The sequence below is a fragment of the Stegodyphus dumicola genome, chromosome X2, assembly GCF_044657685.1.
Source record: "Stegodyphus dumicola isolate Sdum_Otavi_A_Nest chromosome X2, ASM4465768v1".
Classification (NCBI taxonomy): Eukaryota; Metazoa; Arthropoda; class Arachnida; order Araneae; family Eresidae; genus Stegodyphus; species Stegodyphus dumicola.
The window spans coordinates 97,311,591-97,324,563 of record NC_140781.1 but is presented as its reverse complement, the minus strand read 5'-3'; the positions used below and the strand labels follow the sequence as shown (position 1 = coordinate 97,324,563).

At 30.5% G+C, this 12,973-nt stretch overlaps 1 protein-coding gene and 1 long non-coding RNA gene across 3 annotated transcripts in view; one reads left to right on the top strand and one right to left on the bottom strand.

Moving 5' to 3' along the window:
* Positions 1 to 2,675: 2,675 nt before the first annotated feature.
* LOC146992834 (uncharacterized) lies at positions 2,676 to 6,175 on the bottom strand. Of its 2 annotated transcripts, XR_015038881.1 has the most exons (4): positions 6,007 to 6,170; positions 4,556 to 4,593; positions 3,936 to 3,989; positions 2,676 to 2,901 (listed from the first exon to the last, which is right to left on the bottom strand). It is a non-coding gene; the product is annotated as an uncharacterized LOC146992834 (long non-coding RNA). The 2 variants fall into 2 exon arrangements; XR_015038880.1 differs by having other exon boundaries at positions 2,676 to 4,593; positions 6,007 to 6,175.
* A 358-nt stretch (positions 6,176 to 6,533) lies between these two features.
* LOC118205558 (splicing factor Cactin-like) overlaps positions 6,534 to 12,973 on the top strand; it is a 117,761-nt gene continuing 111,321 nt past the window's right edge. Inside the window, exon 1 of the mRNA XM_085809966.1 lies at positions 6,534 to 6,685. Coding sequence (XP_085666092.1) covers positions 6,645 to 6,685 — 41 coding nt within the window. The 5' untranslated portion in view covers positions 6,534 to 6,644. The remainder of the gene's footprint in view (positions 6,686 to 12,973) is intronic.

Here is a 12,973-nt window from a genome sequence, read left to right as displayed (position 1 = left end):
ATTCTCGATAACAGGTGACTTACCTTACTTCCGTAGACCATGATCAGAATTAAATAAACTTATAAGGTTATCATACTAAATTACACGAAAAGCAGCATGACATAAATAAATACAAAGAAATTAAATTTATTTACTGTACTAATAGATTATTATATTACATGACATTGGTTTTGCCCATGTATAATGGGAATGAAAGCCAGTTTTCCATAGAAAGTCCTCTACAGGGGCATCTGTTTTCTTAAGCAGATTGCTTTTACCACATTTCAGTGACCTTGATTTAAGTATGAAACTGGATAATATTTTCTTTCTGCATGAAATGTGTTAACTGAGTTTTAGAAATATAAGCCATCTTGCAGTTACTGTGATAATACTAATTTTTGGTACCTCCATATTATACCATCAACCATGAAAGTTGTGCTAATTACTGCTGTGGAATTCTGAGCCAGACATTTGTATACAGCAGTTACAACAAACCATACATCAGTCTGTTTTAACGTTTTATTGCATATTTTTTAATAATGAAAAAACAGTGACATATTTTTGTTAAAAATGGAAAATAAACTCCTTAAAAAGACATTTATTAATATATCAACTATATTTAATGTTAAAAATCTCTGTATTAAAATTTCAGATGAAACTTTCTTTTGACTGAGGATTTATGTTTTTCTAGGTATGGAATGCTGGTCTGAGGGTTCTCTATGCTATAGGACAATGGCCAGGCAATACTCATGATGCATTTATATGGAGTGGACTGAAACAAAATCTAGATAGTATTTTGTCGCATCGTGCATATCTTTGGGAGATAGTGGATTATATTCCTATTTTATCACGGGAATATCTCTATAATGAGAAGCACAGAAAAGTTCGTGCAGCTATAGAGATCAAATCAAGATTTAGGGTACTGCACGATACTGGTGGAACACTATTGTATTCACAAAGCAAAATATGTAAAATGGTCATATCTGGTGGCCATTTTACATAATATATGCTTAAGGTATTGTGTTGAAAATCCTGAGATCGATGTGTTTGAAGATGATGAGTTGGTACCTTCAGAAAGTTTTCAGTCAGTGCATTGCACAATGAATTATCTTTAAATTTTGAAACTCCATAATAATAACCCAAAGTGGGCAACAATGAACCTCTGGCAAAGGTGAAACCCCCTTCATGGATAATAAAGAATATATTATGAAAAAATTACTTTCATAATATATTCTTGGGGACCCACAAGCCATGGTTTATATTTAAACCTGTAACTAAATGCACAGCCCTAAATGATTTTAATTGATAATAATAATCCTAAATAATTTTATTAGTCCTGGTTTCAAATGCATACTGACAACTTTTATCATTATTGTTCTTCCCTCTGAATTTCTTGTTTCCATCATTTATGTTTAAAAACTCTTGACTACCAGAAATAACTTAATAGGCTTGATATATATATATATTTTAGTGTTGGTATGCCAGTCATGATTTACAATAGTAAGTCACTATAAATTAGCATTGCACTTAATTTATCTTAAACTTAGCAATAAGATTTACTGCACCGAAATTCAGTTTCTTCCAAAAAGTCAAATGTTTCCCTTTCGTCCCCTTCCGTGGGACAAGATAGAAAATTTCCATGTGACAATACACATTTAATAGCATAAGAACTTCATGCTTATTTATTACAGTATAAATTAAAACAATTATTTCACTCTATACTGTTTATGTCTTCTTGGGGGTGGGCAAAACAAATATTGGACAGTTCAATTTTCCTCCACCATTCCTGTGAGCGTATTCTTCGATTAAGCAGGGTTTTGCTCCAATTCCTGATTAGCATAATATGTAAAGAACAAACAGCCTATGATTTATGCCTCCATATCCTCTTGTATTATTTAAAGAACATACATTTTTCTTTTAATTCTAGATTTTAAAACATTAAAGGGAAAGATTGTTTGCTGAATTTAGATTTATATCATCATTACGCATTCACTATAATAACTTACTGCATACTTACCTCAGTGGGTTTGCCATTAAAAGAAATACATTTAAGTAAAATCATGAGTGTATAATAAATTGTTTTTCAGCCAAAAAAAAAAAAAAAAAAAAAAAAAAAAAAAAAAAAGAAGGGGGAAAATAAATACAGCTTGATTCACTTAATTTTTAGTACGCGACTCAACATTGTTTGTTATTGTAAACTAGACATTAGCCATACTTTAATAGTTGTCATCTCTGTATTTTTAGAACTTCGAAATTAGAATGTCAATTTTATCTGCCATTGTTATGGAGCTGTAGGATATCGAATGTTATTTCTTCAATGATAAAAAGAAATGAAATTTTTAATACCACATCTCATTCATATAACTTATTAACATAATTGAAAAACAATTTAATTCATATCGTGTTATATTTGAAAATTAAAATTTGTAATACATTGACTAAAGATTCTTACAGGTCTTATTCCCATTTTCCTCCAGGAAAAAGATAATTGCTGTGTAAAATGCATAAATATTTTCACGAGACTTATAATAGTGGTATTAGAATTATTATAATGTTTATGTCATATAATGGATCTGTGAATTTCTTTTAAATAATTTTTATAATCACAAAATTTTATAAAATTAAGAAAGTAGTAAATTTTACAATTAAAATATGAATCCCACACTGCAGAAATACATAAAAGAATGAAAACACTGTAATATTTGAAATGCACGATTTATTTTTTTAATAAATTAATAATTATATTTTGATTTTCTATGACAGCAGACTGATTTGCAACGGATTGCTTATACAAGTCACATATTTCACACAGTACATTAATATATTCTTCTGCATTTCAATTATTTCCTTTTCTGCAGCTGTAATATCATCTCTCTTCCTTTTTTCTCTTCGGTCTCCTGCTTCGAATAGTTGAGCTTCTATCTGAGGGAAAATTTTAAAATATTCATTCAAATTCAAATATTCTTAATTTTTATATTTCATAATTTAAAACACTTTTTATAATTAATTAAACAATGAAACTTCTCTAAAAAGGAACAATTCATAATATTGATTTCTTTAACTTTCAATTTTTTTCCCTTTATAATTTTTAAGACTGTTTATAGATCAAGAGGATTTAATGATAATTATTTTAAATTCTTAGAATCTTGTTGTTAATAAAAGACATACTCTGTATATAATGTTCACAATAAAGAATTGAAATAACTCTTTTGTATGAGAAATATTAATTTACATCTGTTATAATTAATTTATACCAGCGGTTCTCAGCCGGTGGTATGCAAAGAAACAAAATATTTTTAACTATGAAATTCAAAAATCTCATAAAGAAAAGAATAGTTAATAGAAATTTCCTTTGATCGAAATTGACTTGAAGATTTGGAAAATGACACACTTGTTAACTTTTGGCTGAACCGAAAAAAAGAATTTAAAGGCATTTCAAATAAAGCTATCAAATTTGTATTGTCTTTTCGCACAACCTGTTTGTGTGAAAAATTTTTTCCATGTTAAATTTGAAATATAAATACTCACCAAAATAAAAAGTGGATCCTAATTTACCATTAAATGAAATAAGAGCAGACATAAAGAAATTAAATATTAAAGTATTATAACTGAAATTTTGATAATCAAGTGAATAATTAATTTAATTAAATTTAATTTTGATAAATAATCATCAGTTTTTAATCTAATAGTTTTTTATGTGTACATATTTAATACAAAGAGTGTGCAAATGGCAATATATATATATATTTTTAATATTTCTATTGAGGAATTGAAAAATAAATATTGAGGAATTGTAAAATTAGTGGTGGTATTAATGTTTTTCAGTTTTTGCTTAGATGGTACACTACAGTCAAAAGGTTGAAAACCGCTGATTTATACCATTAAAGTTTTTCTGTTGGGAGGAAAAGGAAAAGAAGAATCCAGAAAACATTAGATTTTATGTAATAGATACAAACTTGTCATTCCTAAATGCCATTGCAGATTTCCTCGTGATAAAGGTGTGGAATTTTCTAATGTAAAAAAGAAAAAAGCATAAAATAAGCTCAACAATCTTGACTGAAATATACATGCTTTCAGAGATAGCATAAAGCAAGAAAAGTTTACTCAACAATCTTGATTGAAATATACATGCTTTCAGAAATAATATACAAAGCATACTGCATAATCAAAGTTATGAGTTTATATACTATGAGATACTATACATGTTTATAATATACCATGTTCCTGTACACCTAACACCTCGTCCACAATTTTCTATACAATTCATTAAAGATAGTTCCTGAAACATAACTGACTTAAGAGAAACATGCATACTTCTAATTTATGCATAATAATTTGACAAACATTGATTTCAGGTAAAGAGCTACATGTATTATATCAAAGAAAGAATGAATAAATGTAATTTGCCTTTATCCTACAAATACTTAAAAACATTTACATTAAAAAAAATAATTATTCATAATGGTAGCAAATTTTTAATGAAAAACAAAACAAGAGTTGAAAACTTAATGCAGTTTTTGTCAATATTTTACTCTCTTAAAATTTATATAAATGTATAGAAACTTGAAATGCATACCGCATTTGGCTGGAAAACTGGTGGTATTGTGCTGCACTCTAGGGAAAGGGAAAAAGTATACAATGAAGCAATCATAAGAATAAAAGATATTTGCATATTATTGAAACCACCTTAATAAAAGTTACCAAATTTTCAAAAATGTGCCAAACTCTGGCAACGATTATGTATCAAAATTTTTCAGGTAACATGCTCATGACAATTTTTCATTCAAGCAATGTCACCATTTTCATATGTGTTTCTTATGTTGTATTTCAAGTTCCAATGGATTTTAGATACGAATAGTTGTTTTAGATTAATTTCAGATTTAAAATACTGCTTGTGGAGCTTACCATCAAAAGACGAAGCTGTGTTAAAAGTTCTGCAGGAATAGAACATTTTAGTACAAAAATTTCTAATGGAAACAACTATGAGATGAATTCGGTACATAGACAAGGCATGCAGTATCAAGTTTATGTAATTCTCTGATTTTTTTTTTTAAGTGAAAACAGATCACTTGGCACAAGTGCTAAAAAATTAGACAAAAAATTTGTGGAAAATGTTTTTTTTAAACTATCATATAATTTTTATTTAATAATTCAAATTAGTATTTTAAAATTTGTTAAATGTTTTTTCCTTTGATATGTTGATAACATTTTGCCAACTTAGATAAATATTGATAGTTTGGTTATGCTAAAAGCAAGCTGCAAAAACAACGTACTTCTCCTGATAAGTATTTTTCTCTTTTCATTTATAAAGACCACCAAACTGATCCAGGTGTTTGTGTTAATACGTAAGTACCAAAAAATATTGAAGAATGCACAATCAAAGATGGCAACCAGTATGGTAAAAGATATAATTAATATATGCAATGAAAGAAATCTTATTAAAAGACGACTTTCATTATCAGCAGAGAAGCATGACACAGTTACAGTAAAGAAATTAAGCTTTTGTTTCTGCACTTGTAGCTTTTAATAGCCAAAAATTGTTTTTTGAAATTTTATGAAATAAATAAATCTTAATATAACTGATATCAAATGAGAATGGGTCCAAACTTTCACTTAAGAAGCAGAAAGTGCACTGTAAATGCACAATATAATGAGCAGAACACAAAGCATAATACATTGAAAAAATGAAGAAAACACTCATGCAGCCAGCTTTTTCACCTGGATTTAAAAAGAGACTGGGATAGCGGTGTTCAGCAGGCTTATCTGCTTGTAGATAGATGGGCTTATTAATTACTATATAATTCAAGAACTAGTTAATTTTCATATGGTAAACATGCCTACTGTCACTGAAGAATCATGCATCTGCATTAAACAATAAAAATATAACACAAATTTGAATTTTAAATTAAACTTACTATTAGAAGAATTAAAACCAAATGCTGTAATTTGAAAATGGGAAAAAAATGTGGTTTATATTTGAAAAAGCAAGTACTTTTGTCTGAAAAGTAAAATATATTTTACACACACCTGTTGCTCTAGATTACTTTGGAGGGAATCTATAAGATAAAGTAAATAAAGTTGTACACATTACATTACATGTCTGCATATTTCCTTCGTTTTCAGGTCTGGAACACTTCGTTACACCACACTACAACGCAGTAAACACTTGACCATAAGCTCAGAGGAATTATGGGAACTGATGTTTTTTGTTTACATCGACACGCAGTCTCATTGGATATTGATGTAGTTTATCGGACAAGCTCTCCTGGCACGAGAGCAAACCAACTCCCCATTGCAATTTTGACGTCATCAGTTACCAGAGCGGTAAAGCGTTGCACTTGAATTCGATTTTAGCAGCCGATAGCAGGAACGCCTCTTGCGAGCTAACATTTGCAATTTATCAGAGCGTTGCACTTGAATTCGCCCCTAAAAAGATGTTTCTACATCTTTTTACTCGACATACTTTTACTCGAGAATAAAATACGATCTGTGTGTAAAATTTTTAACAGATAGGGAATCTTCAATGAAAATATAACTTTGCAGGAAAAGTTAATTGAATCAGTTGGCAACGTGGGAATTAGTAACATAAACAAGTGAGGAGACGGTGACTAGTACTCTAAATCTATCCCATATTTTCGTAGGCTTTAAAAGTTTTAACGTAGAAAATGTCGGAACGAAGCTGGAAGCATAAACGCCATGGTGATAAGTAAGTGCTATTTCATGAGTCAGAACGAATATTCCTCGAAAAGCGTGACATTGATTTGACTTGTCCGCAAATGCTTGACGTATCCCCGCAAAACTTGACATTCCTTTATGAGCAGAAATAATGTGTAGTATTATTATTTGAGTTAGGCAAAATAATTTAAGGTATTGATGACTAATAAGACACTAACGGACCCTTTTTTAAGTTGGTGCAACGTATGAAAGAGTCATTAAAACAGATCCTAATATGATAATAACGAAGTAAATAGGAAACAGTCGCCGAAACAGATCAAACTGTTTATTTGTAAATTTAAGGAGTATTTTCACCGTAATTGGATAAAGATTGTAGAGCACAGAAGTTATTGTTCTTGAACTCGTGGACTTCGTCTAGTATATTCCTAGACATGGAGATTAGTAACAACAACAACAGTTATTGTTCTGAGTTCAATGGATAAAAGGCTTTTTCCCCCCTCCCACATTTCAGTGCATCAGAATAAGTTGTATTCCTGAACCTTTGGTTTAAGCTTACGATATTTTTAAGCGCATTAGTTTGTTTGCTGGTAAATGAATTATTACTTTCGCTAACTTCCATTGTTTATTGGAATGCGTTTATAATTTTGTATTACACACACAAAGTTGTCATGTAGTTTTATGTGTAGAAACTTTATCTTCTTAAATATGGAAGTTTCATTCAATAATTCTATGGGGATTATACAGAAAAACTTATTTCCATGCATACTGCAGGAAAATTTTTAGGCAGATATATTCAAGTTCCCATGAAGTGTTTTCTAATTATTATAAAGAGATAATTTGTGCCAGAATTGTTAAGGTACAGAGTTTCACCAGATCTCATTTCCCACAGTTTAGAACTGTTGTTCTTACCTTCCTGGAAAATATTAGGACTGATATATTCAGGTTTACATGAAATGTTTTTTGTAAATATTATAAATACATAATTTGGGCCAGTATTCCTGTATGGAAGCTCGCCAGGTCTCATTTCTGAAGGTTTAGTTCATCAATTGCAAGTAAGGTAAACTAATGGCACATAGAATATAGTGATAGAAAGGTATGTAAACAATGGGTGTTGTTACATAGATTTCTACTTCTAAATACAAAATAAGTTAATTTTTTTTATACATGATACAGCTAGATGCAAAATAATGTTTTTGAGCATTGAATCTACCACATTTTTTTTTCTGTAGCTTTTTAATTAGAGATAATCTTGTAACTGTAAACACTTCCATAATTAGGATAAGAGCTTGTTGGTAAACTTCTGAATACATGATTGATGAGTACTTACTTTTCTATCTAGCAGCTATGTTCGTTGTTATTAGTCATTCTGTTCTCTTTATTAAGGTATTGTGTTTTTTACACTGACTTTCCAGTAATAAATAAGTGAAATGCTAAAAGTATAGTTTAGGGTACCCCTTGTCGATTTTTGGTGGTACATGGATACCGATTTTGTACAATTCTTTGACTCGTTATTTTGGCTTGCTACACAAAGCCAAAATAGGTTGATCTTTACAATATGGTAACTGGTAGTTTGGCGACATTTTGGAGGCGATAAAGGTTACTTACTACCTGGCACTTTGATAATAATGTGAGCAGTACTCAGTTCCGATTACACATTATTTTGTGTGAGGGAAATGAGAGATCATGGGATATGTCATGTGATATTAATGGATGAATTACGGTTCTTTAATCGGAAAAGGGGGGAAATCGGGAAAAAATCTGGAAATTTTGTATGTGGCTTTATTCTGTGTTGTGTGAAACAGTGTTCGTGAATTTTTGGATCCCATGGCCGTAACTAAAGTGAATTCGGAATGGGTATTTATGTATGTATTAATTTAATGTATGTGCTCATTTATATTTTAAGTAGTGTTTTTGAATTTATTTATATTTTAATTAAATGATAGTTATTTTGTGAATTTTATGTTTGTAGGAATTTGGTATACGTTTTAGTTGAAGTAAACGTGCATGGAAATAATTTAAATATCTGACAATAAGTATTTGTAATGGTTCCGGTATGAATTCGTTGGTGACGTGTATAATGTAATAGATGATTTAGAGGTAAAAGTTTTTGGATATTTTATTTATTTTATATGTGGAAATGTTCATTACTTTTTCGCGATCAGGTAATTTCATATATGTTCTTTTTACCGGGTTTAAAGATTGAGAAAATTGTCATGTATTTTCGTGAAATTTTTCTAATTTATGAGAAAAAAGCAGTGTACATGGATATAGTGAAGAGTGTGCGCAATGCCATTTTTGTGCAATTCTGGGATGTTTTTTTAAGTAAAAATAAGTCGGCGTGTACATGGTTTAGTGATATTTTAATTAAATGATAGTTATTTTGTGAATTTTATGTTTGTAGGAATTTGGTATACGTTTAAGTTGAAGTAAACGTGCATGGAAATAATTTAAATATTTGACACTAAGTATTTGTAAAGTTTGCGGTATGAATTCGTTGGTGACGTTTATAATGTAATAGATGATTTAGAGGTAAAAGTTTTTGGATATTTTATTTATTTTATATGTGGAAATGTTCATATTTGGAAAGGGTAAATACTTTTTCGCGATCAGGTAATTTCATATATGTTCTTTTTATCGGGTTTAAAGATTGAGAAAATTGTCATGTGTTTTCGTAAAAATTTTTCTAATTAATGAGAAAAAAGCAGTGTACATGGATATAGTGAAAAGTGTGCGCAATGCCATTTTTGTGCAATTCTGGGATGTTTTTTTAAGTAAAAATAAGTCGGCGTGTACATGGTTTATGTGTATGTGTTTTTTTGAAAAACGCGTAAGGAGTACGGTATTGTGCACTTTTTCCCAATTTTGCAGTGAATATTTGTCATGATTAAGCAGTTTTGTTAGATAAAATTTCTAGCATAAGTGTAATTCGGCTAGTAGATTGTTGGAAGAAGTGTTCAGTAGATAAAAAGAAAAGAAACATGTCTTTACTTCGTGAAGACAAAATGGCGGCCGGGAAAAAAAATAGAGGGTTGCTGTAGAGAGTTGGTCGCCAAATTTTCGCCAAAAAAACGCCAAGTTACCATATTGTAAAGATCAACCATATTAACAAGACAAACAATTGCACAAACTTGGTATCTATGTACACATCGACTTATTTTCACTTGAAAAAAAACCCTTGAATTGCACAAAAATGGGATTGCGCAGTCCTTTGATTTTATCCATGTACACGTCGACCTATTTTCACTTAAAAAAAAATTCCAGGATTGCACAAAAATGGCATTGCACACTCTTTTAACTTTATCCATGTACACGTCGACCTTGCACAAACTTGCATTGCGCACTCCCTTTACTTTGTCCATGTACACATCGATATATTTTCACTTAAAAAGTCAAAGGAGCACCAAATTCTACAATATAAACAAACAAAAAAATACATAATCTCAATGAAATACATTTTAAACCAAACAATTTTAACATAAAAAAGGAAAAACGTGTTATACATTTAAGCACTACCAAAAGCAAATATTCACTTAACATGATTTTCGAATTTGCTTCGTACACCCAGAGCCACGTAAAAATCAAAATATCAATTATACTCAAATGACTTTTTTCAAACCAGGTACTCTTTCTGATCGAACGCTTCACATAGTGACCATCTGAACCTTTCTTCCTACAAACCCATTCAAATCCATCTAAACGGTTTTAACACACACTACAGAAACGCTTACAAAACATCCCATGATTTAAAATTTCCCAGAATCATGTACCCGATTACGTCACAATAGGGTTTCCATAACGTTCAACTACTCAGGCTACCATAAATGAAACGACAACTTAACGATAAATCAAACAACAACTTCACCATAATACAGGGGTACCTTAAAGTCTACTCTACCCAGTGAAATTAGTTTAGGAAGTTTGAAATAAAAAAGTATTTGCAGTGGCTGAAAGCACAGTCGGGGAATCTTTACATTATGGTAACTTGGCAAAAATTTGGCGACCAACCCTGCTACAGCAACCTGCTAGTTTTGATTTGGATGCCATTTTGTTTTCACGAAGTAAAGGCATATTTTTTTATTTTTATTCAAAATTTTTTCCAACAATCTGCTAGCTGAACTACGCTTATACTAGAACTTTTATGGAACAAAAATGCGGTTAATCTTTGGATTATCGTAACTTGGCGATTTTTTGGCGAAAGTTTGCCGACCAACTCTGCTAACAGCAACCCTCTATTTTTTTTTCGCCGCCATTTTGTCTTCACGAAGTAAAGACATGTTTCTTCTTTTTATTTACTCATTAACAATCTGCTAGCCGAATTACACTTATGCTAGAAATTTTATGGAACAAAACTGCTTAATCATGACAAATATTAACTGCAAAATTGGGAAAAATAGCAGAATCGCAAACTCCTTGCCGCGTTTTTCAGAATCGCACATACACAGTAACCATGTACACGTCGACTTATTTTTACTTAAAAAAAATCCCAGAATTGCACAAAAATGGCATTGCGCACACTCTTGACTTTATCCATCTACACTGCTATTTTCTCATAAATTGCAAAAATTTGCACGAAAATGCAGGAAAATTTTGTGAATTTTTAAACTCGGTAAAAAACACTTACATGAAATTACCTGATTGCGAAAAAGTACATACCCTTTCCAAGGATGAACATTTCCACGTATAAAATAAATAAAATATCCAAAAACTTTTACCTCTAAATTATCTATTATAAACGTCACCAACGAATTTATAACGCAAACATTAAAAATGGTTACAAATACTTAGTGTCAAATATTTAAATTATTTCCATGCACGTTTACTTCCACTGAAACGTATACCAAATTGCTACAAACATATAATTCACAAAATAACTATCATTTAATTAAAATATAATTAAATTAAAAAGACTACTTAAAATATAAATAAGCACATACATTAAATTAATAAAAGTTAACTTACAATCCTAATTACTTGAAACTAAATCATTGCTAATAACAATTTTCCAATAATACCATACTAATTTATTTACTCCTTACATTTAGAACAATGCATAAAAATAATATCCTCAAATAATTAAAAATACTAACTTACCTAATCTTCTTCAGAATCTCAATCCTATTCGTATTTGCACCTGTTTCAGGATCTTTAAAATGTTACTTATGGTTAACAGCAAGATGTTGAAAACCTCCATCCTCTAAACAGTCATATGACTTCCAGCAATCAAATATTATTATTGTACCAGGTAGAATATACTGCTTAATAAAACTTAATAAGCAATCTTTATTTCTATCTCGCACAAGCTTAAAAAAACACTTATTACTATTCCTTTCAATCCCACTAAATACCCATTTCGAATTCACTTTAGATAGTGCCATGCGATCCAAAAATTAATCAACACTCTTTCACACAACACACAATGAAGCTTAATACAAAATACAGTAAGACCCCGCTTAACGCTGTTTCGGTTTAGCGCTCTTTTATTTCAACCCGGGAATTCCACGAAATCGCTCGCAGCATACGGGGATTCCCCGAAATATTATGCAGCAATAGGTTTCAAATACATATTTGAAAGAGTGTACTTGTATTTCTTGTTTGGTGCGGTATTGTACAGACATGTTTTGAAGGGGTAAATGTGGAAGATGTCGAAGAAATAATTCAAGAAGCAGCGGCTAGTCTTTCTAATGATGAGCTCAAGGAATTAACTGAACAAGAAGAAAACAAAAATGTTGACAGCAGTGATTCAGAAGAAGAGCAAAAAGAACTTTCGATGGCGTTTGTAAAAAGGAGTTTGTCTACCATAACTGAAATAATGGATCAATTCATTGAAAATGATCCGAATTTTGACAGGAGCTCAAAAGTAAGGCGTGGTGTTAGAGATGCTCTATCCGTTTATGAAGAACTTTTAAGAGAACAACGCAAAAGAAAAAGGCAAACAACATTAGATGCTTTTGTCACAAAAAGGCAGAACACTGAAAACGTGGAAGGCTAACTAAATATGACTGACTTAGAATTTTATTTGTTTTTTTTTTAAGAATATTCGTTTTGTTATTTATATTTTGTTTTTATTTTTGCAAGAAATAATAATGTGGTATTAATTTGGGCTTTAAGAAATAAATGTTTGGTTTTATTTTTATTAAAAAAACATACTTTTTAAATTTAATACCTAACCAATTTCCTAACCATCTTCTCCTAACCCCAATATTTACATGTAAAGATAACCTCGTTTAGCGCTGTTTCGCATTACGCTCTACTTTGATGGAACGTATCCCCCGCGTTAAGCGGGATCTCTTACTGTACTATAGTACTGCAGATATTTTTC